A 26,482-nucleotide genomic window follows, 5' to 3' on the forward strand; every position below is an offset into this window, starting at 1 on the left:
TCAGGCATGATAAACTAAAGTGGGTGGTATTATAGAAAGGTAGACACATGTAGCTCTACAATGATACCAAATAATCTGGAATATCTAGTTGCACTACAAAATACAGATAGAAAAACCTCATATTTTGGACCCGACTTTTTTTTACGCAAAATTCGCCCGTGGTCGGAATCCCATTTTGTGTCCGGATTTTAGACTTTTGGGTCTCAGATCTAAGGCAAACCGGTATGAACTGCAAACAGACAGATGAGCCTTTGCAAAAAGTAGGATAAGATGGGCATTTGGAATAAAGAGTGGTCTCCATACAAAAATAATGGCTCCATTTAGCACAAAAAAAACCAAACAACAAGTCAGACTTTTACCCTTTTGCTCATGCGTGAGTCCAATAGCCAACGAAAAATGATGTTTCTAACACAACTAGGCAGTATGTTATTGAAAGATGACCGGGGATTTGGTGTTTTCGAGTCTATTCAGAAACAGCTTTCAGAATGTGTTTCCTACTCAATTTTCAGGCAAAAATGGCAAAAACCTCCAGGGTTAATGTGCTAAAAAAAATTCTATAGTTGTCAAGTAAGATAGCCTTTAAAAGTTCTCCATTTTTTATCTGGTACTCCATATCACTAATGTCAGAGTCCTCACCTTTGCTGTTTTAGTTCTTCTTTCTGTTACTTAGACAAGAATACTTAATTAATTTATTAAATTTTCATAGAAGTTATGTAAACACAATCAACTAATAATTTTATTTGAACCGTTGAAAATGCTTCCGTCTGTCTGTAAATTAAATCTGAATGTACATATCTTATTGTTGCAACTTGAAAGGAAGAATATTGGGTTCTGTACACTATCCTGAATTCTAGGCCACACACCTTTATGTCTGGCTTGCATTTGGGTAGCAAAGAAACGTATCCATTTGGAGGTCAAAAGGTCAAAGGACAAGCTGTCTGTGATTTCAAAGGACATGCTCTCTGTGATTTCAAGGAAGGAAAATGCTTAATGCCCAATTACTTTCATTCTTGACAATATACATTTACTAATCTTTGTGACAGTGAGAAAGAAACCTATTGAATTTTGGGGTCAAACTGCAAAAATAATTGTGACTCTAAGAAAAACATTAATTGTGGAGCATTTAACCTTCACCAGACTTTGTAGATGGCTTGCACAGGGATTGAGGATGAAGCCTATATTTTGATCCAAAGTGAATGATTAAGGTCATTGTGACCTGAAGGAGAAATTTGTGTGTGCACTAACATTCCTTTTAGACCATGTATTGTCACCAAACTTTGTCAATGGTTTGCATTTTGGATATTAAAGATACCAATTGATTATGCTATCCGAGGTCAAGTTCACCTTAAGATAATCAAAAATTGAGTGGAACACTTGCATTTGGGGCAGGAGAAAAAAGAAACATTTTGATTTGGGATATATATGATCAAAGGTGCTAGTTACTATGATACAAGCAATAGAGAGAGTTTCTGTAGATTATAACTCCATGGATGGCTTGTGGATACACAAAGATGGATGGTTTGTCAATATGGGAGGGAAATGTATTCTTGATGTTGGGTGTCAAAAGAGCAATACCTATGTCTCACAGTGAGCTAACTGAATGGGGATTAATTTTGCAGAAGAGAAAACACCAGCCTATCTCCTATGAGACATCCTCTCCAGCAGCGAGTTTGGTTTGCCATGGTGACAGTAATAAGTCAGAGGTCAGGTCTAGTCCATGTCAGTGCACATGTAAAGAGAGTGGATCGTCAGGAAAGAAGAGGAAGTAAGTTTTTTTCTATACGTCAATCAAAAGTCTGGAATATTATGTTATGGCCATTAACATTACCTTGTCCAACCCATACCTTGATAACTGTTGGAGATTTTTGTGAAACTTTGCCCAAGTAGATATCATGACTTGTTTAGTTGATAGGGTTTATCAACTTTTTTTTAACATGTGGTGGTTATGTTGCAGACGACATTGATCTAGTTTAAGTGTAAAATAATTACCAAAACAATTTCAGATGTGGTTATGGATTTTTTCCTATGAAAATAATTTCATTCAGTTCATCATAGTGTCAGAGTGGGAGTCAGAAACTGAGGATTTTCATTTGTAGCCCCCACAGATTGTCATGGACATTTACTTAAATGTCAAACATGTGACCAAGATTGAATATTGGAGTGGAAATTAAAATTATGAGTGTTGGACTGAAAATAACTACTGTTCATGTTGAACTGATGTTGATGGCAGGTTCTGTAAAGACAGAATCACACATGATTCATATCATTTCATGCTCAGTAGTTTCACAAAGACTTGTTGCCGAGGGACAAACTATCTTTCGTTGTAAAGATAAGTATTTTTTTACTGCAGTAAATGTCCATAATTTGATCTTGTTATTATTTAGACTGAAACACAAGTAACAACTTTTACCCTTCCAGACTGTCATTAGATCCCTTGTCAATTTATTATTTCTACATGTAAAATGTGGGTGGGTGGGTGTGAGTGTTTTAAGGAGAGAGGAGTCTCTGTGACCAAATATAAGATGCTCTTACCTACATTTCATGTTTCAGTAACTACGTACATCATGAGTGGGAAAAATACAGCCTATGGGCTGAATCTGGCCCATGACCTGGTTTTATCAGTTAATTTATGTCATAGGTTGCAGCTTTAATAATCACTTGTCTGGCCTGGACTCTGGAGGAAGTTGACTTTTTCTGACGTACACTTTTATCATGAAGTCTGTTTCCTTGACATTGTTTTTTTTGTAGTCATGAAACTTCAGCAGTTGTACACCACCATACAGACATTAGGTCATTGTAACCCACATTTCAAGGTTCAGTAACCATAACCCTTTTATGTTCATGAAGATTTAGCAGTAAATTTCAAAGCAGTATGACTTTGTTATGCCCAAAGAATTCACTTTGTTAATAATATTTGTTAAAGTACTGCATATGCTTTCAAAAATGGGAAAAATGTTCATACAATATCAACTGCTCTATAGAACTGGTTACTTCAATCATTAAAATAAGGTTTTGTGGTGTGTTGGAAACTGGAAGTTAGGAAATAAATAGGATGGATTGGGAATAGGGTGGAGGGTAAGAAGTTGTAGTGGTCCCCTTGCTGCTTATTGGCATTTGGAGAATGCTGGACATTAAATTTGAGGGAATCAAAGCACCCTGAAAAAATCACCAACCTTGAATGGACAGGCCAACCACTAAGCCTTCATGTGTTTGCTATAGTAATAAAGCATGGGATTATAGGGAATACTGTTATGACTCTATGGTCATGAATTAAGTAACAGTAAAACCTTCATGTGTTTGCTATAGTAATAAAGCATGGGATTATAAGGAATACTGTTATGACTCTATGGTCATGAATTAAGTAACAGTAAAGTCTTCATGTGTTTGCTAAAGCATGTGATTATAGGGAATACTGTTACAACTCTATAGTCATGAATTAAGTAACAGTAAAGCCTTCATGTGTTTGCTATAGTAATAAAGCATGGGATTATAGGGAATACTGTTATGACTCTATTGTCATGAATTAAGTAACAGTAAAGCCTTCATGTGTTTGCTATAGTAATAAAGCATAGGATTATAGGGAATACTGTTATGACTCTATGGTCATGAATTAAGTAACAGTAAAGCCTTCATGTGTTTGCTATAGTAATAAAGCATGGGATTATAGGGAATACTGTTATGACTCTATGGTCATGAATTAAGTAACAGTAAAGCCTTCATGTGTTTGCTATAGTAATAAAGCATGGGATGATAGGGAATACTGTTATGACTCTATGGTCATGAATTAAGTAACAGTAAAGCCTTCATGTGTTTGCTATAGTAATAAAGCATGGGATTATAGGGAATACTGTTATGACTCTATGGTCATGAATTAAGTAACAGTAAAACCTTCATGTGTTTGCTATAGTAATAAAGCATGGGATTATAAGGAATACTGTTATGACTCTATGGTCATGAATTAAGTAACAGTAAAGCCTTCATGTGTTTGCTAAAGCATGGGATTATAGGGAATACTGTTACAACTCTATAGTCATGAATTAAGTAACAGTAAAGCCTTCATGTGTTTGCTATAGTAATAAAGCATGGGATTATAGGGAATACTGTTATAACTCTATTGTCATGAATTAAGTAACAGTAAAGCCTTCATGTGTTTGCTATAGTAATAAAGCATAGGATTATAGGGAATACTGTTATGACTCTATGGTCATGAATTAAGTAACAGTAAAGCCTTCATGTGTTTGCTATAGTAATAAAGCATGGGATTATAGGGAATACTGTTATGACTCTATGGTCATGAATTAAGTAACAGTAAAGCCTTCATGTGTTTGCTATAGTAATAAAGCATGGGATGATAGGGAATACTGTTATGACTCTATGGTCATGAATTAAGTAACAGTAAAGCCTTCATGTGTTTGCTATAGTAATAAAGCATGGGATTATAGGGAATACTGTTATGACCCTATGGTCATGAATTAAGTAACAGTAAAGAGCAAAAATTAACAAGTTTTGTAAAATTCAACAAATAATTTACTTCCCCAGATTACAAAGTGAAAATTGAAAAAGAACTTGCAGTATTATGAATTTAATCTCAAATAGTCCTAAAAGTTATATTACAAGTCCAAAAGTATAGAGTTCTAGTTGAATTCCAGTTGTGTTCCAAATAAATTCCAATATTGAATGTGTTGATGTGCCTCTAGTCATGAATGTGCTAATGTGCCAATTTCCTGGAATGTGGCGATCTGTTAACAGTCTTTTGATGTATCACAATAATATAATCAAAATGTCTTTGAGTCAGTATCATTCCACATTAATGCTATAGTCCTATTCCTACGACGTAAGACATTACACGTGTTGGTTTTGTTTTAGTGCTATGTCTTGCTATCCAAATAATGGCCTTGTATAGCTTGTTCCGATGTCATTGACATCGGAATGAGTACTCAAAGTTTCAGGAACATAACACACACTTGGCAGCCTATATCGACACTCTTCCACTAGTTTATGTGTAATTAATATATTTACTATGCTGTCTTTATCCTGGCAGAATGAAAATATGATGCTAGCAAATGGATGCATTTTCACGTTCTGTTGACATTCATTTGAATTTGTTGCAGTGCGATGGTAGTCGAGGTATGCCAAAGTAAGTTCAAGTAGGTTTCTGTTGAGGATATGTTTTTTGAACGAAATGAACTGTTGCTTACAGTTCCAGTAGGCATAATATAGTTTTATTTGTGTCGTTAAAGAATAATATTTCAACTTAACCAGATTTCTGCATTTCTGACTTTCATCACTTTCCAGCCAATTTATTAGAGAAAAGACATCAGAGTATGTAAAGTCTGACTAAAACATTATTACTTTACTTTGTAGAAAAGCATCGTTATTTTAGTTGTCAGTTGTGTGAAATAGTCCTGAAAATTTGACTTTACAACAATGTTAGTTGACTTAAAAACATGCTACACAGCGCTGTTAGTTAGATTGTAAGACATTGATACCCACAACATAAATATTAGCATCAAGGTCTTAAATGTAGAACTAATATAGTCCAAGAAGTATTAATGAGCACTTTGTAATTCCAGTGAATAATTTAAACAAATAAATCCATCCAAAATAAGAACTGAACACAACAATAAGACTGATTCCACATATGGTGTTACGGTACGAATGAGTATTTCTAAAGTAAACAATTTTATATACCCCTCCACTTGACCTAGGTCACAATTACCGTTTTCTGGAAATACTGTTATCTTAATGGAGAATTTAGTTTCTTCTATGGTCAGAATCAAGACCATCTATAACTCAAACTTAAGTAAACATATTTACAGTTAATAGTGATCAGAATATAGAAAATTGTTAGCTATGTATTATGTTGTTTACAAAATGTCTCTAGTTAAGTAGACCATTAACTTGATTTTAGATCAGTTACAAAATACAGAGATAAATAGCATATTATCACTGAGAAGAATCAACAATCAATACAAATTAAATATACATAATAATGCAGAGTTAGATAATTTCCACTCTGCTGTGCAGGTCCCATAATCAAACTGCAACAGAAAAGTACAGAAGAACACTCAGTATTGTTGCAACGGAGATGTCACATCCTTGATTCAGGTCAGAATGTTAAGTATTGGAAATGACCTGTAAATGCCATCTTTATACTAGTTAAAGGACTATATTGAATAAGGGCCATTTTCTGCCCCCCTCTCCAAATGTCCTTATATGTATACTGTACACATGAGGTGGTTAACATTTATTTCTGACATCAGGTTTGTGTTCATGTGTCCATTGCCATGGTTACAGTGTGTCAAAACACTATAAAAAAGACATGAAAAGTAGTCATCATTTACCATGAGCTATTCACTCCATTTCAAATTTGCATTTTTATTATTTTAGAGGTCATAAAGCTGTATATATGAAGTTTCAGATTCTAAAACTATTCCAAAACGGTCCATCATAGACAAAAATAGAATATCAAACTTGTACGCAAACTGAAAACTGATTCTAAGATATGGTGACAAAAAAGTACTTAAACCATAAAATACAAAAACTGGTTCTCAGTAAAATATTGTTTAATATTATTCAATGAGGTTTAATATTGTTGAAATATTTAAATGATTGTTTGATATTATTGAATATGGCTGTAAAGGAGGTGTCAGCAGGGACCTGTAAATTCACTTCTTCGCCAAATGTTTTTTTTTTACCTTCACTGGAAATGACAAGTGTTCTTTATGTAATATGTACTTTTATCCTTATATTTTCATGGCTATATAATACATACACACACACACTGCTGTGTTTCTATCTTTAGAAGAAAAATAAATTGTCTTCCACACTCCTTTAGGTAGTCTATAGTTAAACTATAATCTATTTATAAACTATATATTCATCCGTAAAGATATAATATGGACATTAATAAGAAAGAAAACACTGTTGGTTCAGCACTTTTAATGAACTTCTGAAAAATGTGAAATATGTTTTAGAAGTAATGGCATTGGAAAAATCAGGAAAGAAACAGACTATAGGTATTGTACTCTCTAGACCTTTTGTGTCGAACTTTAAACCAGTGTGGGAATGCTGCATTACACTAACTGAGGGGATGTACAGGTTTATAAAGAACTTATACCTAAAATGAACAAATGGAAACACAATCATTTTATTATTTGTTTTGCAAATGGAATTTACCAGCACTTAGAGTCGGCGAAAATGGTGATTTACATCGTGCACGATTTGGGGAATTATTGAATGAATGCAACTTTCAACGAATTTTTGGGAACAAGTTTGCACATAAACTTGGATGAAAAACAAGTCAAAGTAAGTATTTTTCTACCTTTTAATTGTTTAAAGTAACTATATATGACTATATTATCTGTCTCTCTCTTTTGTCCTTTGCACATGTAGGCCTATATTCAATTCTTTGTAGCGACTCAAAACTGGGGCCCTCGGTGGGGGCAAAAAATGAAATTCAAAAATTTATTGAAATTTTTTAAACAATATATGTTTTGTGTATATGTGTTCATATATACTATTAAAGTAAAGCTACTCACATTATTACACTATTAAATTTCAAATACTGTACACTATACATGTAGGCCCACATACTTGTCCATATTCCTATGCAAAAATCATGTGAATATCTTGCCGTAAGGCTTTCTATATACCTGGAGGTTCAGGGAAGTGTTAAAATGAAAATCTATGCAAGCAAGAGATGACGAAGCATCTGATAAAAGACATGCACTCACTAAACACATATTACCTAATGGCAGCAGTTAACAAAACTAATACCAAACCCTGATGATTGTAACGTCCCCACTCATCCACCCCCAATATGACCCAGGGGTGGTACACTCCTGCCATCTGTACAGTTGAGATTAGCAGCTGTTACTGTAGTAGCCATTTTTTGTGTATTTAACCTTGGACCACTCTTAGATTGGTGACCAGACAGAACTTACAATGACTACACAGTCATCAGAGAGAATAAAAAGCATTAAAAATAAACTAATCAGGCCAACATGGACATAAAAAATCATATTATTAATGAGTATGTCTTGAAAATATACCTTTTTGTATTTGTTTGAATGTGGTATATACATTGCCAGATTACCAATTAAGCATACTAAACAATGTGCTATGGGCAACAGGGCACCAGAAAAAAATTATAACTATTTGCTGATAATAAAATTGAATGAATTATATATGACCATTTTGATCTGCATTTTTGAGTATTTCAAATTGGAATGGTGGCAACACTGGTATTTTCCAGGCCTTTTTAGCTTCTGATATTTGTTTTTGTTTTAAATTTCACATTTAGCAGTGGGGGTGGGGTACTATAATATTTTCAGTGACTGGAAGGCCTTAATCTGGCAATTGTTATGTATTATTATTCTCTCATCGTCAATATCACACAAACAAGATGCCATAATTATGGAAACATCATGATACGGATGACAATTCAAATTATACAAAATTATCATTTGTCATATAAGCATAAAAGAAGCCAGATGAGTACTGATGAAAGTAGTGGTCACATTGTAGAAAAACAATTCCTCATTTGATTCCCCATTGTCATATTCTCATTCTGATACAACCTTAAGATGACTAGTTAGTGATGCTTTCTTTGTCAACTCATCATTTACCCATCTTTTGCAGCCAATAAACCATAGGAAACTAGATACATGGGAACAATAACCAACAACCCGAGTGCCAACCTTGCAGGTACTGTACCATCCTTTGATGGAGTCCAAGGAATATGGCAACTTGCATTGGATCCATAGCAAATTAATTTTATTTTTTGGAGTGGCGAGACTGGATTTTTACATGTAACAGACCTGGAAAATCCATGCATGCTGTAACCTCAGTGCCCTTCCTCTGTATACTTTGGAGCTTGTTTCACTTGATAAATGCCCATAGTGATGTCATGCAGATAATCCTGGGAAATTCATTCATTTTCCAAGTGCATCCATCCATCCTGAAGTACAATTTGTGCTTATTCATCAAGTTGTTCTCTTGAACTAGGATTTAAACCTTATTCAGTTACAGGAATTGATTCATTTTCAAGCTAAAAAAGGTGGAAATAGTCATCATCGAATATGGAAGAAGGAACATCAAAGTTAAGATATGACTTTGTTTTAATTAGCTCACACACATTTAGTAAAAGTGATTTAATATCTGTTTTTGAAAAGTTTTTAAACACTTTTGTTGCAGGGATTCATTAGTGAAGTAGATTTCCAAACGGAATTTGCAACATCTACTATTTGATTTTATTAAAATACTACACTCTGCAAAAGACTGGGGTATGGCACATATTGGGACATTAACAAGATGATTTTGATTCCCATATGGTATTTTACCAAATGTCTGTGAGATCTTAATGTTGATGGAATTTGAAGTTGAATTGATTGTGGTCCTTTTATGGCAGTATATGAAGTGTTTTAGATCATTCACCAAATGACACAAAGTCTCCTAAGTCTCACTTATTGGGTGCTTTTCATACATTTGCAGGTATTATCTTTGGCAGTTGTATTTAGTCTATAATGATACACATATGCTGATAGTATTATTATTTCTATAATGATACACATATGCTGATAGTATTATTATTATTATTAGTAGTAGTAGTAGTAGCAGTAGCAGTAGTAGTACTTTTAATAGTAGTAGTAGTCATAGTAGTGGTACTTATGTTCAAGCAGGATGTCATTTGAATAAAAGATTTTCATCTGTAAATGTTATTATATTTATGATTTCCTGATTTATAATAAGTGTATAAAGTTATGAGGTTATCATTTAATGAAATAAAGAATATATACCATTGCAAAAAATATGCATTATTTAGATAAATTCACTGAATTTCTTTATTTTTATTTTTTGCTGGTTGGATGATAGGAATAATTCCATTATCCTTTTCAGTTAACAAACCATAAATCAATTCAGTTTCTTTAGCTTCCATCCTGACTTGAGACATGTTTCCCACTGTTTCCATCCTGATCTTGGGACATGTTTCCCACTGTTTCCATCCTGACCTTGGGACATGTTTCCCACTGTTTCCATCCTGATCTTGGGACATGTTTCCCACTGTTTCCATCCTGATCTTGGGACATGTTTCCCACTGTTTCCAAACAAAATGTTTAATTTCTAATGTAATTGCTGAAAAATTATTGATATGGTATGCAAGTAAATATTTTTGTCAGTCCAAAACCAGTTTGTCTTGATTTGGAGGAGTGATTAGGAAAATGTGATAAAACATTAAGTCTTAACATTTTTTGCATAAACAAATTGTACTATTTAACTATGGAATAATAATCACTTCACAACACTGGTTTCCACCACAATCATTTTCTGATGCAAAGATACTGGCCACTCTCCTATAGTTTCCTTTTAGATTAATACCATACCCATAAAAATATTACACTTTAGGAACGTAAAAATAAAATGAATGATAAATGATTGAGGCTCATATAACTGCTAGTTTTTGGCCTAGAAGTAATGCAAATAATATTTTCAATTAAAAAATCATAAATCAATTCACAGATTCATTTAAAGATTACATGTACGGAATTACACTGTAATAGTGAGTGAATTAAATGGAGCAAATGGTATCATGGTGGAAATGAAGAAAAACCCACTATTTATGTATAAAATAAATAATTTATATGTAATTATCCTGTTATTTACAGTATGCTTTTGCAGAAAATTAGCGATGTTGATGTTACCCCAGCAGAGGGTGATGAAAGTAGACAACTAAAGCAAATTTCTTTGAGTGGAAAAATAAATGGGGCATTGTTTGATGCTTTGCAGTTCGAGTCTCAGCCTCGGTTAATGTTGGTACGTGAGAAAGCCTGCCAGTAGCTTCTCGTGGGTCAGTGGTTCTTCCTGGGGTTTTCCAGGGTTCTTCCTCCACCAATTATACTGGCCGCCATGTATAGCCTATCTTGTGCTGAAAAATGGTGTTAAACCCTACAACAACAACAACGATGCTTTGCAGCCTGATTACAACTGTATTTCTACTAGTAATGCTGATAATATGTGGCAGTTACCCAAACTGAAAACTCCCCAAAAAGGAGAGCCAATACCTAAATCCTTAGCAGAGCTGATTAATACTGCATGCAATTTTTTATGTACAACAGATGATATTGTACAGAAGTACAAAATCCCAGAAAACTGATAAGTTGGGTCCCCCACTTGTCAATCAAGAAATTCTGCATGACCTTAAGAAACGAGTTCTTTCTTATGACAAACCCTGTAGGGCTATACAAAATCTTGTTGCTGCAGGCATTGTGCCAATTGTCCAATTAGCAGAATTACTAAAGTCTCAGATTGCCACTAATGAAAAAGCAAAGATCCTAATTTCAGATGCTATTACACTTATGGGTCAGTCGCAATATCATGTCTCCCTAAGAAGGAGGTATAAGATTCGACTACATTTGAAAAGGAAATATTCCAATCTTTGTAATATGCATACCCCCATGTGACACTGGGTTTGCAATTGTGAAAGAAAATTTTACCCATATTCACAGAGGTTTCAATAGAGACCATGGTACTAGAGGGGGTGGATCCATACGAGGTCCAGATTTTGATCTCAAAATACGTACAGGTATCAGTACCACTATTCCAATAGAGGAAGGAGACCTGCCTATACTAGTCCTTCAAACGAACCCACAAATTAAAATCTTTAGAGGTAAGTTCTGTGTGAAAACTTAAACACTGTATTGCTATATGTAATAATTTTACTTGTGGTCCATGGACTTTGCAAACAGTTTTGGGGTACAAAAATAGAGTTTGATTCCATGCCTTTCCAGTCCTTTTTTCCAAAAGAAATTACCTTTTCAAATGAGCAGAGAACCATTATATCCAATGAAATCACTGAATTTTTACACAAATAAGCTATAGTGCACGTGAGAGTAATCAATTTCTCTCGAACATTTTTATTGTTCCCAAACCTAATGGAAAATTTTGGCCACTGATTAACTTAAAACAGTTGAATAAATTTGTTCATTATAAACATTTTAAGCAAGAAACATTTCAGATTGTTTTAGATCTCATCCAGAAAAATGATTTCTTTACTTCTGTTGATCTAATTAATGCTTATTTTAGTATTCCAATACATAATGATTATTAGAAGTAGTTTCTGAAGTTTACTTGGAACGGTTCACTTTTTCAGTTTGTATGTTTATCTTTTGGGTTTTCCTCTGCTCCGAGAATTTTCACTAAGATCCTAAAACCATTTATGTGTGGTTTAGGCAGCAGTGCTTTAAGTGTTCCTATTATATTGATGACTCGTTGAATTTGGATGGTGATAGTTACATTTGCTTGCAAAACACATGGACAGTGATTGAGACATTAAAATCTCTTGGTTTCACTATCAATCGCGAAAAATCATTGCTTATTCCATCTCAGCAAATTACCTTTTTTGGTTTTGTGTTAGACTCTGTATAGCTTAAGATTTTTCTTAATGAGGAGAAAGTGGAAAAGATCGATGTTTTTGCCAAGAAGCTCATTGATAGAAAGTATTTTAGAGTATGAGAGCTGGCATCATTTATTGGTATGCTTATTAATGCCTATTAAGCAATCTTGGAAACCCCAATGCACTACAGGTATTTGGAATATGATAAAATAAAAGGCTTTAGTAAAAATTTTGATAGTACTATACAGTTATCTCCAAAAAGTGTCCAGGAACTTAAATGGTGGTATCTAAATGTGGCAGACAGGAATGGGAAATCTATCAGACAAGACAAGATTGCTTTTACTATTCAAACTGATGCATCACTCTTAGGGTGGGGAGCTTATGAACTTAATTCAAACAGATCAATCTCTGGTAGATGGGAAAAGAGTGAGACCATTTTTTCCATAAATTACCTAGAGTTGTTAGCAATTTCTTATGTCTTACAAGCTTTTCATTCAGATGACAGAAATGTCCACATTGAGATTCGGTATGACAAAGTATGTGCTATCTCATATATTAATAATATGGGTGGAATGGCTATGATTCAATTGGATCAACTAGCCAGACAGATTTGGGAAGGGTGCTTGGAAAGGGAAATATATTCATATCTGCAGTCCGTATTGCTGGCAAACATAATATGCAGGCAGATTATCTGTCAAGGAACTTTTCTGACGCAACTGAATGGATGCTAAAGAAAGAAATTTTTCAAAGATTGTGTACACAGACTTATGTCCCAGACATAGATCTTTTTGCATCTACTAGATTAAACTGTCAGTTAAAGAAGTTCACCTCATGGTTTCCAGAACCAGGTGCTTTTCGAATTGATGCCTTTTCTTTCTCCTGGCATAATTTAATCCCACACATTTTTCCCCCTTGGAAAGTATTGAAAAATAAAATTATTGCTGATAATGTTAGTAAAGCACTCTTAATTGTTCCATGTTGGACACCACAATCCTGGTTTCCGTTACTCTTGTCATGTTTAATTTCTCTTCCAATTAGACTTCTAAGGCACAAAAATAAACTGACTCTTTCACACAATGGTCAAACCCATCCTGTATGGGAGACCCTATCGTTAGTCACAGTGACTGTATCAGGAGATTGCTACAAAACCAAGGACTTCCAACAACAGCTGTGGACATCATTAACAATTCATGGAGACCAGTAACAACTAAACAGTATAATTTGACATGGAAAAAAAAGAATTTTTGGTGTAAGATCAGGGAAATTAATCTCTTTTGTGTCTCCAAGGTAACAGTTATTTCATACTTAGATTCTTTGGTAGATGAAGGTAGTCTTATAGTGTCATCAATACAAGGCAATATTACTTTCTACTTTGAGAATGCTTGATAATGTGTGGTACCTCAACCGTTTGTTGATTAATAGATACTTGAAAGGAGTGTTAAACAAAAGTCCACCAAATCAAGATAAGTTGACACTTGGGATGTAAATCTAGTCTTAAAATACCTGTGTACCCTTTTACCCTTGGAAACTATATCTATAAGGTTATTAACAATGAAGCTGGTTGCTCTTATTGCTTTATCTACAGCTTCAAGAGCAAAAACTCTAAAATCTTTGAATTTATATAACATGACTTGTATGGCAGATAAATCAGTATTCAATGTTTCGGATTTGTTGAAAACTTCAAGACAAGGTAAGAATTTCCAGTTGGAACTACTACATTATAAGGATGACAAGCTTTGTGCTATGCATACTTTGTTGCATTATCTTGACGGGACTAAAAATCTTTGGAAATCTATTCAAGTTCTGGTATCTTATTGTTCCTATACAGCTGTGACATCTAGTACTATTGCAAGATGGTTAAAAATGGTTTTAGAACAATCAGGAATTGATACATCTAAATTCAAAGCTCATTCTTACAGAACTGCTGAAGCATCAGCTGCTTTCAGACAAGGCTGTTCCTTGCACAATATGTTGAAAACAGCAGACTGGACATCAGTAAAGACTTTTCATAAATTTTATCTAAGGAATATTCAGGATAATTATGGGTTTTGCTGAAGCGGTTATTAATAGCATATAAATATTTTTTGTTTGATTATGATTTACAGGTTAGCACTCATTTCCTTTTTCCTATTGATGTTTTTAGCAGATGTTTTGTTGTCAATCTTTAAAGATGCTATGTATACATGGGAAGCTAAAGGCTTTACGGAAAATAATGAACCCCTCATCCAATCATTTGTGAAGGAAGATGGGCATTATTGGAGTAAAGCTGAGCATGTATACACCCACCCATCCTTTGTTGCAGGTTGAGGTTTTACTAGTGGGGTTTTCTCTCCCCATCTTATATAGACAACAAAACAATTTAAACTACGAGATACATTGTACGGGTGTCTTGTTTATATTGGATACTTCAGGTGACAAATCATGTGATGAATAAAAAAGTTTCTTTTTCTTTCAAGAGCACTTGTTTCCGCCAATGACAGAGTAACATGCTATGTATACATGCTCAGCCTTTGGCTTTACTCCAATAATGTCCCTTACCCTGTGTCAGTAAATACCTATGGTTACGTGGCATTTGGTTTTGATCTTTGCTCATGCTAGTTGTTAGTTTGAATTGCTCTGACACTTCTGTCAGCAAGATTAAAGAATGTGTCATTGAGAAAAATATATGAGTAAGCACCTTGTATTTCACATTAGTTAATCATTACACAATATCGTTTTCAGAGAGGATACTGCTGCAATTAAAAATCAATTACTTTTAAAATTAAAAATCAGTAAAACATTGAAAAATGTGGGCATATGTTAAGCAACTGGATGAAAATAATATTCAATGCATCCTGTGTGAAATTATGTTGTCTACTAAGGTGGTAATATAAGTACTTTACAACACCATCTTGTTGGAACTCATAACACTATTGGTAATATAAGTACCTTAGAACACCATCTTGTTGGAACTCATAACACTAGTGGTAATATAAGTACCTCACAAAACCATCTTGTCGGAACTCATAACACTAGTGATAATATAAGTACTTTACAACACCATCTTGTCAGAACTCATAACACTAGTGGTAATATAAGTATCTTAGAACACCATCTTGTCGGAACTCATAACACTGGTGGTAATATAAATACCTTAGAACACCATCTTGTCGGAACTCATAACACTAGTGATAATATAAGTACTTTACAACACCATCTTGTCAGAACTCATAACACTAGTGATAATATAAATACCTTAGAACACCATCTTGTCGGAACTCATAACACTAGTGGTAATATAAGTACTTTACAACACCATCTTGTCGGAACTCATAACACTAGTGGTAATATAAGTATCTTAGAACACCATCTTGTCGGAACTCATAACACTAGTGGTAATATAAATACCTTAGAACACCATCTTGTCGAAACTCATAACACTAGTGGTAATATAAATACCTTAGAACACCATCTTGTCGGAACTCATAACACTAGTGATAATATAAGTACTTTACAACATCATCTAGTTGGAACTCATAACAGTAGTGGTAATATAAGTACCTTGCAACACCATCTTGTCAGAACTCATAACACTAGTGGTAATATAAATACCTTAGAATATCATCTTGTCAGAACTCATAACACTAGTGGTAATATAAATACCTTAGAACACCATCTTGTTGGAACTGATAACACTAGTGATAATATAAGTACCTTAGAACACCATCTTGTCGGAACTGATAACACTAGTGGTAATATAAGTACCTTGCAACACCATCTTGTTGGAACTCATAACACTAGTGGTAATATAAATACCTTAGAACACCATCTTGTCGGAACTCATAACACTAGTGGTAATATAAGTACCTTACAACACCATCTTGTCGGAACTCATAACACTAGTGGTAATATAAGTACCTTGCAACACCATCTTGTTGGAACTCATAACACTAGTGATAATATAAGTACCTTAGAACACCATCTTGTTGGAACTGATAACACTAGTGATAATATAAGTATCTTACAACACCATCTTGTCGGAACTCATAACACTAGTGGTAATATAAGTACCTTGCAACACCATCTTGTTGGAACTCATAACACTAGTGGTAATATAAATACCTTAGAACACCATCTTGTCGGAACTCATAACACTAGTGGTAATATAAGTACCTCACAACACCATCTTGTCGGAACTCATAACTAGTGGTAATATAAATACCTTAGAACACCATCTTGTCGGAACTCATAACACAAGTGGTAATATAAGTACCTTACAACACCAGCTTGTCAGAAATCATAACACTAGTGGTAATATAAGTACCTTACAACACCATCTTGTCGGAACTCATAACACTAGTGGTAATATAAGTACGTTGCAACACCATCTTGTTGGAACTCATAACACTAGTGGTAATATAAATACCTTAGAACACCATCTTGTCGGAACTCATAACACTAGTGGTAATATAAGTACCTCACAACACCATCTTGTCGGAACTCATAACACCATCTTGTTGGAACTCATACCACTAGTGGTAATATAAGTACCTTACAACACCATCTTGTCGAAACTCATAACACTAGTGGTAATATAAGTACCTTACAACACCATCTTGTCGGAACTCATAACACTAGAGGTAATATAAGTACCTTAGAACACCATCTTGTTGGAACTGATAACTAGTGGTAATATAAGTACCTCACAACACCATCTTGTCAGAACTCATAACACTAGTGGTAATATAAGTACCTTAGAGCACCAGCTTGTCAGAACTGATAACACTAGTGATAATATAAGTACCTTAAAACACCATCTTGTTGGAACTCATAACACTATTGGTAATATAAGTACTTTACAATACCATCTTGTCGGAACTGATAACACTAGAGATAATATAAGTACCTTAAAACACCATCTTGTTGGAACTGATAACACTAGTGATAATATAAGTACCTTACAACACCATCTTGTCGGAACTGATCACACTATTGGTAATATAAATACCTTACAACACCATCTTGTCAGAACTCATGACACTGTTGGTAATATAGGTACCTTAAAACACCATCTTGTCAGAACTCATAACACTAGTGGTAATATAAGTACCTTAGAACACCATCTTGTCAGAACTCATAACACTAGTGGTAAGGGCAAGAGCACACCAAGCATGGCTAAAGCCGAAATTATCAAAGCCAGTAGAAATGGAAATTGGTAAATTTATGCATTTATAGCACAGGACGCAGGCAAATCATCATAGTGGAGTGCGAGGAAGCTCGCTGTTTAATCAAAGTTTTAGAGAGTGATTATTAATCAATGTGCTGAAGATCAATTACAGTATTGAATAAAGAATGTTATGTTATCAAATTTAAACTGCTGTAGGGGAATGAAGAGTATGTTGCATTCCCAACTGATATGTAGACAGCCACACAGTAGAGCCCAGTTTGACAGCTTAATGGATAAACCCTGACTGGCAGCAGGAATGGGAAACACCTGAGTGACACATGGGTAAAAACATTGGTCTCTGGTCCTAATCAATCGCAAATACCAGTTCAAAAAATTGCTGCAACATTGCATGATAATGGCTCTAACATCAACTTGGCCAATAATGTTTATAGATGATTGGCTGGAGCAATGATGCTTTACACACATGCTGCAAATGGCAGTCAGCACTGGTCTGAAAGTAAGGGCCATTGATTGGCTGCTCACTGTAAACGTAGTGCAGTTGCAGAACAGGTTTTGCATGATAACCAAAATATGGAGACACAGGACATGTCAGAATAACAGACTGTTTTGCAATCTGAACTTATCACTGGACATGTTGGAATGACTTGTTTAACTGCACTGGGCCATGGGGGGGGGGTGGCAGTACTGTCTCATCTAACTCTCACAGTCCACAGTTACATGTCAACTCTGGAAATGATTGGTGAGAACTGCTTTCTTGCCCAAGCTGTCGTACCTATTTTGAAACCATTTCAGCTGGTAACAAGCATGTCATCTGGGCAGATATATAGTTCTCTCTCATTTATCTGTAGTTTACATCATTTTAAGGAATATCACAGCATCCACAGCAGATGATTATGTTGCTATTAAAGAATCCAGAACAATGATAACTGCTGAATTACACATTTTTACCCAAACAGATCCAGCACAATGTATCAACAACATTTTTACCCAGATGGATACAGCACAATGAATGTATCAACATTTTTATCCAGATGAATACAGCACAATGAATGTATCAACAGCATTTTTACCCAGATGGATACAGCACAATGAATGTATCAACAGCATTTTTACCCAGATGGATACAGCACAATGAATGTATCAACAGCATTTTTACCCAGACAGATCCAGCACAATGAATGTATCAAAATTTTTACCCAGACGGATACAGTACAATGAATGTTTTAACATTTTTAAACAGATGGATACAGCACAATGAATGTATCAACAACATTTTTCCCAGACAGATACAGCACAATGAATGTATCAACATTTTTACCCAAACAGATCCAGCACAATGTATCAACATTTTTACCCAGACGGATACAGCACAATGAATGTATCAACAACATTGTTACCCAGATGGATACAGCACAATGAATGTGTCAACATTTTTACCCAGATGGATACAGCACAATGAATGTATCAACATTTTTACCCAAACAGATACAGCACAATGAATGTATCAACAACATTGTTACCCAGACAGATACAGCACAATGAATGTATCAACAACATTTTTACCCAGACGGATACAGCACAATGAATGTATCAACAACATTGTTACCCAGACGGATACAGCACAGTGAATGTATCAACAACATTGTTACCCAGACGGATACAGCACAATGAATGTATCAACATTTTTACCCAGATGGATACAGCACAATGTATCAACAACATTTTTACCCAGACGGATACAGCACAATGAATGCATCAACAACATTTTTACCCAGACAGATACAGCACAATGAATGTATCAACAACATTTTTACCCAGACAGATACAGTACATTGAATGTATCAACAACATTTTTACCCAGACGGATACAGCACAATGAATGTATCAACAGCTGTATCTGATCCTCCATCTAGAAAGGAGACATATTCTACTATAAGGCCAAAGTTGAAGACAGTCATGGGGAAAATAACCAGCAAGGAATTGGACATATCTGAATCTGAACCACAGCCTAAGAAAGCTAGAAGAGACATGGCCTACAGTGGCGGAAATTGTTGTTGTTGTTGTACAGTTTAATGCCATTTTTCAGCACAAGATAGGCTATACATGGTGGCCAGTAAAAATGGTGGAGGAAGAACCTGGGAAAACCCCAGGAAGAACCACTGACCCACGAGAAGCTACTGGCACGTTTTCTTACATAACCACATTAGCCGAATCCGAGACTCGAACTCACGCAGACAGTGGTGAGATGGCAGTGATCCGTAAAGGTGAGCGCTTTATACCACTTGGCCATTCTGGAAATATATTTGATGATCTAACTGCTTCACATACTGCCAATGAACCAACTGCTAATTCTGACAAATTTGTAACCAACCTGTGAGAGATGAATTTGGACATTCTGCAATATTATTGTGATAAAGGTAAACATTATCTTAAATCTGCTGCTCTTGTATGAAAATATTTATGGATTCAGTGACCCCAGTACCGTCAGAAAGCATATTTTCATCAGTTGGGCACACAGGTTTCGTAGGAGACGAGTTTGTTTGGGATCAGAAACTGTGGATATGGGGTTTTTTTTCAGCAGAAATGGGAACGTGTGCAATGACAAGTGAAAACGGATATTTGTGTCTGGCTTTTATCAGTATTCTACAAACATTTTAAAACATTTTTAGCTGTGACAACTGAAATAGTTTTAAATTACTTTTAGTTTTTGGAAGCATTACAAATTGCTTCTTTTATTTCAGTTTCTAAAAATGATTGCTTGTTTTATTTCCTTTGTATTATGATATGAATAAATACTGAATGAGTAGTTTTCAATGGTATTTTGATATGAATAAATACTAAATGAGTAGTTTTCAATGGTACTTTGATAGGAATAAATACTGAATGAGCAGTTTTCAATGGTATTTTGATTGGAATAAATACTGAATGAGTAGTTTTCAGTCGTATTTTGATAGGAATAAATACTGAATGAGTAGTTTTCAATGGTATTTTGATAGGAATAAATACTGAATGAGCAGTTTTCAATGGTATTTTGATAGGAATAAATACTGAATGAGCAGTTTTCAGTCGTATTTTGATAGGAATAAATACTGAATGAGCAGTTTTCAGTCGTATTTTGATAGGAATAAATACTGAATGAGCAGTTTTCAGTCGTATTTTGATAGGAATAAATACTGAATGAGCAGTTTTCAGTCGTATTTTGATAGGAATAAATACTGAATGAGTAGTTTTCAATCGTATATTGATAGGAATTAATACTGAATGAGTACTTTTCAAAAAATACACTTTTGCATCATGCCACCATCAACCTACAACAGGTTTGTACACATTTACTGTAATACAAATTTAATCAGATAACCAGGTAACTCATCATTAGGTCTAGAGGATCCCAGTAGAAGTTTCCAACATTATGACAGCTTTACCACCACCACCACCCCGTCATGTGACCCCAACAGTCATGGTTTAATGACCTACTCACATATCAGGGACCTACTGTTACAGTAGTGGGGGTCTTTCCTCATGTGCATATTCAACATCTTCATGCTTGCCAACTGCATTGTCCATGGTAGGAGGCAGTCCTTTTCCAGGATTCATAATGAAAAGTGGAAAATCAACTGCATTGTCCATGGTTGGAGGCAGTCCTTTTCCAGGGTTCATAATGAAAAGTGGAAAATCAACTGCATTGTCCATGGTAGGAGGCAGTCCTTTTCCAGGGTTCATAATGAAAAGTGGAAAATCAACTGCATTGTCCATGGTAGGAGGCAGTCCTTTTCCAGGATTCATAATGAAAAGTGGAAAATCTTATGTGATTTGGGGAAGTAGGAAAAGTATTGATCCTAGCCTTTCCGTCTGTGAGAGCAGTTGCAGATTTTTTTCTATTCCTTTTCGAGAAAAGTGTCGACTATTAAGTGCTATAGGGCAGCCCTTTCTAATACTCAAGTTCTCTAGGGATTCCATCGAGTTGGACTCATCTTTCTGATCTAATCAAGTATTTTAAGCTGCAGAGACCAATATCTTGTTCACTAATGCCTGGATGGAAGATTCTCTGTGTTCTTTTGGCATTGTTGAAACCCCCATATCAACCTTTGAGTGAAGCTTCCTTTGAAAACCTTATCCCTCAAACTGTTTCCTTGGTCTTCTTAGGCTCTGGAAGAAGGAAAGAGCTTTATGTATTGTTAGGTTTATGGTTCAACAATGATTATGATTTGGTTTCTCTTCTTTCCCAACTTGGGTTTTTGGCTTAGAATCAGCTACCTTCAGTAGCTCAACTTCTTATTGAGATCCTGTCTTGTGAACACTTTTACGGTATGGATAAATACAAGAATTTTCTATACCAGGTGTTAAGAGCATCAGTCTCCCTCCTTATTTCTAAATTCAGCAATATAACTTTAGCAGGTAATGTATTACAGCTATTAAAATGCAGTTTTTAGACTAATTTTAATTATGTAATACTTACCAGCGACTGTTGGAAAGATTCCCTCATCCTGTCCAGCTCAAATCCCCTGGACTCTTGGTCCAAGTCAGAGGAGGATAGAATTCCATAACATTCAGACTGGGATCATGTTCTTCACAGTTCTGGCCTTCTGATTGGAGGAGGAAATAATTAGCATGGACTGGGTTTACAATCCTGGAAAAGGAAATAATTAGCATGGACTGGGTTTACAGTCCTGGAAAAGGAAATCAGTGTATTAGCAAGGACTGGGTTTACAGTCCTGGAAAAGGAAATAATTAGCATGGACTGGGTTTACAGTTCTGGAAAAGGAAATCAATGTATTAGCATGGACTGGGTTTACAGTCCTGGAAAAGGAAATAATTAGCATGGACTGGGTTTACAGTCCTGGAAAAGGAAGTAATTAGCATGGACTGGGTTTACAGTCCTGGAAAAAGAAATAATTAGCATGGACTGGGTTTACAGTCCTGGAAAAGGAAATCAATGTATTAGCATGGACTGGGTTTACAGTCCTGGAAAAGGAAATAATTAGCATGGACTGGGTTTACAGTTCTGGAAAAGGAAATCAATGTATTAGCATGGACTGGGTTTACAGTCCTGGAAAAGGAAATAATTATCATGGACTGGGTTTACATTCCTGGAAAAGGAAATGTATTATCATGGACTGGGTTTACAGTCCTGGAAAAGGAAATAATTAGCATGGACTGGGTTTACAGTCCTGGAAAAGGAAATAATTAGCATGGACTGGGTTTACAGTCCTGGAAAAGGAAATCAATATATTAGCATGGACTGGGTTTACAGTCCTGGAAAAGGAAATAATTAGCATGGACTGGGTTTACAGTTCTGGAAAAGGAAATCAATATATTAGCATGGATTGGGTTTACAGTCCTGGAAAAGGAAATCAGTGTATTAGCATGGACTGGGTTTACAGTCCTGGAAAAGGAAATCAATGTATTAGCAAGGACTGGGTTTACAGTCCTGGAAAAGGAAATCAATGTATTAGCATGGACTGGGTTTACAGTTCTGGAAAAGGAAATCAATATATTAGCAAGGACTGGGTTTACAGTCCTGGAAAAGGAAATCAATATATTAGCATGGACTGGGTTTACAGTCCTGGAAAAGGAAATAATTAGCATGGACTGGGTTTACAGTTCTGGAAAAGGAAATCAATATATTAGCATGGACTGGGTTTACAGTCCTGGAAAAGGAAATGAGTGTATTAGCATGGACTGGGTTTACAGTCCTGGAAAAGGAAATCAATGTATTAGCAAGGACTGGGTTTACAGTCCTGGAAAAGGAAATCAATGTATTAGCATGGACTGGGTTTACAGTTCTGGAAAAGGAAACCAATGTATTAGCATGGACTGGGTTTACAGTCCTGGAAAAGGAAATCAATATATTAGCATGGACTGGGTTTACAGTCCTGGAAAAGGAAATCAATATACAATGTGACCCCGCTATAACACGGTAGTTGGGAGCCATAAAATCCGACTGCGTTATATACCGAACCATGTTATATGCAGCCAAGTCAGTTAGCTGAAGAAAATGTACCCTCAAAAAATTGTGGGGGGTATGGGTAATAAATGCGGTCGGTAAAATACGTGCTTCGTCAGCACAGTTACCATCGTAAATTGATGCATATTAAATGAGATGTACACCTGTAGTGATAACAGACAAGACATAATATAATAGTTTACTTTATTTAGAGAACCATTAATTGGTACATATACGTGAATCTTGTTCATCTATACATGTCTGATGTATGCCATGAATAGAGAGTATCAACACTGTGTACTCACCTGCGAACCTCATCATATACACTGAATCCACAATACAAGTGATTCCATCGAAAATATGCACACAGCTTTAAAATATTCATTAAGTAACAGGTCATATTGGCCTGAATTTAGTGGAAAACATAGCACAATCACATAACGAATAACGAAACACATCTGCTTTAAAGTACATTCCAAGGCGGTAAAAGTTAGTTTGCGTTTTAAGCCGCTGTTGTTAGCGTTCGTAAGCATAAACTTTTTCCCTACAAAAAGGAAACTTTCACAGCACAGTTAACATGTTCCAGTCACGTTGGAAAATGCAAAAATCCATCAGATTCCATCACTTTTATTTACATTTGGTACTGACTTCCTTTGAAGAAATGTTCTTTGCTGTTATTGAAAGATTGTAGTCGGCTTTCTTTGATTGAAGGGTGCATGTGCTATTGAAGTCACCGCTAAAGGACAGCTTTGGAAAATCAAACGAATGTCCATTTCTTATTGTGGTGGCAACTTCAAATAATTGCATTGCATGATTCAGATTTGGATTTTTTCCATTTGCTGAGTACATTTTCATAACAGTCGGTGCTTCAAAGGTAATCTGTTTCCTTTGAAATTTCAGCAAACTATTTTATCTGGGTACATTTTTAAAAAGGAATTGGCTGTCGTTTAGACTATTCTAGTTACTGTCCCTCCTTGCCTACTGAATAAACCAATAAGTAAGATGTACTTTTTTTTACATTTGTGGTAGCAGTGTGATGCTGCCTTCCATACATGTGTCTGAAAATTAACAAAGGGTAACGGACGATAGAGACACAGGTGTTCTGATGACATGGATTATTTATAGAAAACTTGAGTGTTCTGAAGGATTTAATTCTGAGTGAAAAGAAGAGGAATTTTACTTACCATCCACATCCACATACAAATGTCAGTTTTTGTAAATACATTAATTACTAGCGAGCAGCCGAAAATCCAATGAAAGATAGATTACGAGACAATGCCTCGTCCGGTTGATCTCCGTTACCAGAAATGTCAACAACAAAAAAGTGGATACATCACAACATACAGAACTCATGCTAGATGTCAAGATAAGCGGATTACGATATAACAATGCAATATTTAGATGGTTTGTCAGTATGAACAAAGAATTTGTTTATGTAACAAAATATAAATTGCAGTGCATTTTATATCCAGTTTGCGGCCTCCTTTCATGGGGCCTCTGAATTTCTGCACTCCAAACCAATGGCCATATATGAAAGTTTAAACAGCCAACAATGTCGCCAATAAATAAAAAGCCACATGGTATGTTTTGCAGCAATAAGGAAAAACAATCCAAGTTTGCAACATTGGCGAAGACCTATGCAATCCCAGAATAAATGTTTTATGCGGTTTTTTTCTTCTTACTTTTAAGAAGAAAAAAAATACTTTTTTGTGTACAAGAAAAATACATATAAAATTTCAGGAGCCAAACCACGATCGTCTTGTATTATTTATATGTGATCTCTTCGCCAAAATGATAAGCAACTTTTTACGGTTTTTTTTTTTTTTTTATGCTTCTTAAGGATTTTTATTTGTGCACAAGAAAAATACATGTATATGAAATTTCGGGAGCCAGCAAAGACCGTGTTATATCCAAATTCGTGTTATTACGGAACGTGCTATAGCAAGGTCACACCGTATTAGCATGGACTGGGTTTACAGTCCTCGAAAAGGAAATCAATATATTAGCAGCAGATAAGTATTGCATCATTAATAAACAGTTTTACCAGCACAAAAATGACATATTTTTGCGTAACATTTTCTTGAGATTTTGTTTCTCTTCTTTTGCTTTAGCTTGTGAATACATAATTAATTCTGATCTAGTCAACAGTTTAAGAATTTCAGCAAATATTTGATCCATTACCGTATTTACCATATATGTTGGGACACGATAAAATAAAATAAAAATTCCTGCCCCAGAACTTATGGTGAAACATTGTTTCACTTTGGTCATATGTCCCAAGACTTAAGAAACAAAATAAATTTGTATTGCATTTGTGCACACACACACCACTGCATGTTGCAATAAAAAAAATAAAACCCTTAAATGATAATAAAAAGAAAGAAACTAACCTTGTATTGTTATCATTTATTCCTTTTTTCAACATGAGCATTAAAAAAATAAAATGTATCCACAAAATCTGTATAAGTAGCATAGGATTCCATACTGTAGTGTGTATCACTTATGTCCGATAGCATGACATGTTGTTCATTGACATGAACATTGAGAAACAAATTGTGTTTGGCTTTGCTCAAAGGTTTGAATATATTATCTGACTGAAAACTGGATCCAACAAAATCGCAAACAAGAGGGAAATAATCAAGCGATATCTTGAAGACGCCATTCATGCTTGGCACTGTGTTAGGTGAAACAATGGAACACATTTTAAAGTGACGCAATATAGTGCTTCGTGCATGGATGTAGATGACCCAGCATTGCCCAGAATATTTGAAGAAAATAAAATCATGTGATGAATTTGTGAAGGCCAGAAGAAGCAAATGATTTAAAAAACGAGAGGGAAATAATCAACCGATCTATTGAAGACCTGCATGACATGGTGTTAGGTGCAAAATAGCAAGATTGAATTATATCCAGGTCTACTAGATCTGAAAAAAATCTGACTTTTGTCCTTGCAGTTTCCACTTGAGGTGATGTGTTG

The 26,482-nt window shown here is 35.1% G+C and overlaps 1 protein-coding gene across 3 annotated transcripts in view; it reads left to right on the plus strand.

Moving 5' to 3' along the window:
- LOC149775097 (Fanconi anemia group J protein homolog) overlaps positions 1 to 26,482 on the plus strand; it is a 240,562-nt gene that overhangs the window by 18,928 nt on the left and 195,152 nt on the right. For all 3 annotated transcript variants that reach the window (XM_089944188.1, XM_089944189.1, XM_089944190.1), the window contains exon 6: positions 1,620 to 1,765. In XM_089944188.1, coding sequence (XP_089800314.1) covers positions 1,620 to 1,765 — 146 coding nt within the window. The remainder of the gene's footprint in view (positions 1 to 1,619; positions 1,766 to 26,482) is intronic.

Source organism: Sinohyriopsis cumingii, chromosome 19 (genome assembly GCF_028554795.1).
Source record: "Sinohyriopsis cumingii isolate HCF-2022 chromosome 19, ASM2855479v2, whole genome shotgun sequence".
NCBI classification, from domain to species: domain Eukaryota; kingdom Metazoa; phylum Mollusca; class Bivalvia; order Unionida; family Unionidae; genus Sinohyriopsis; species Sinohyriopsis cumingii.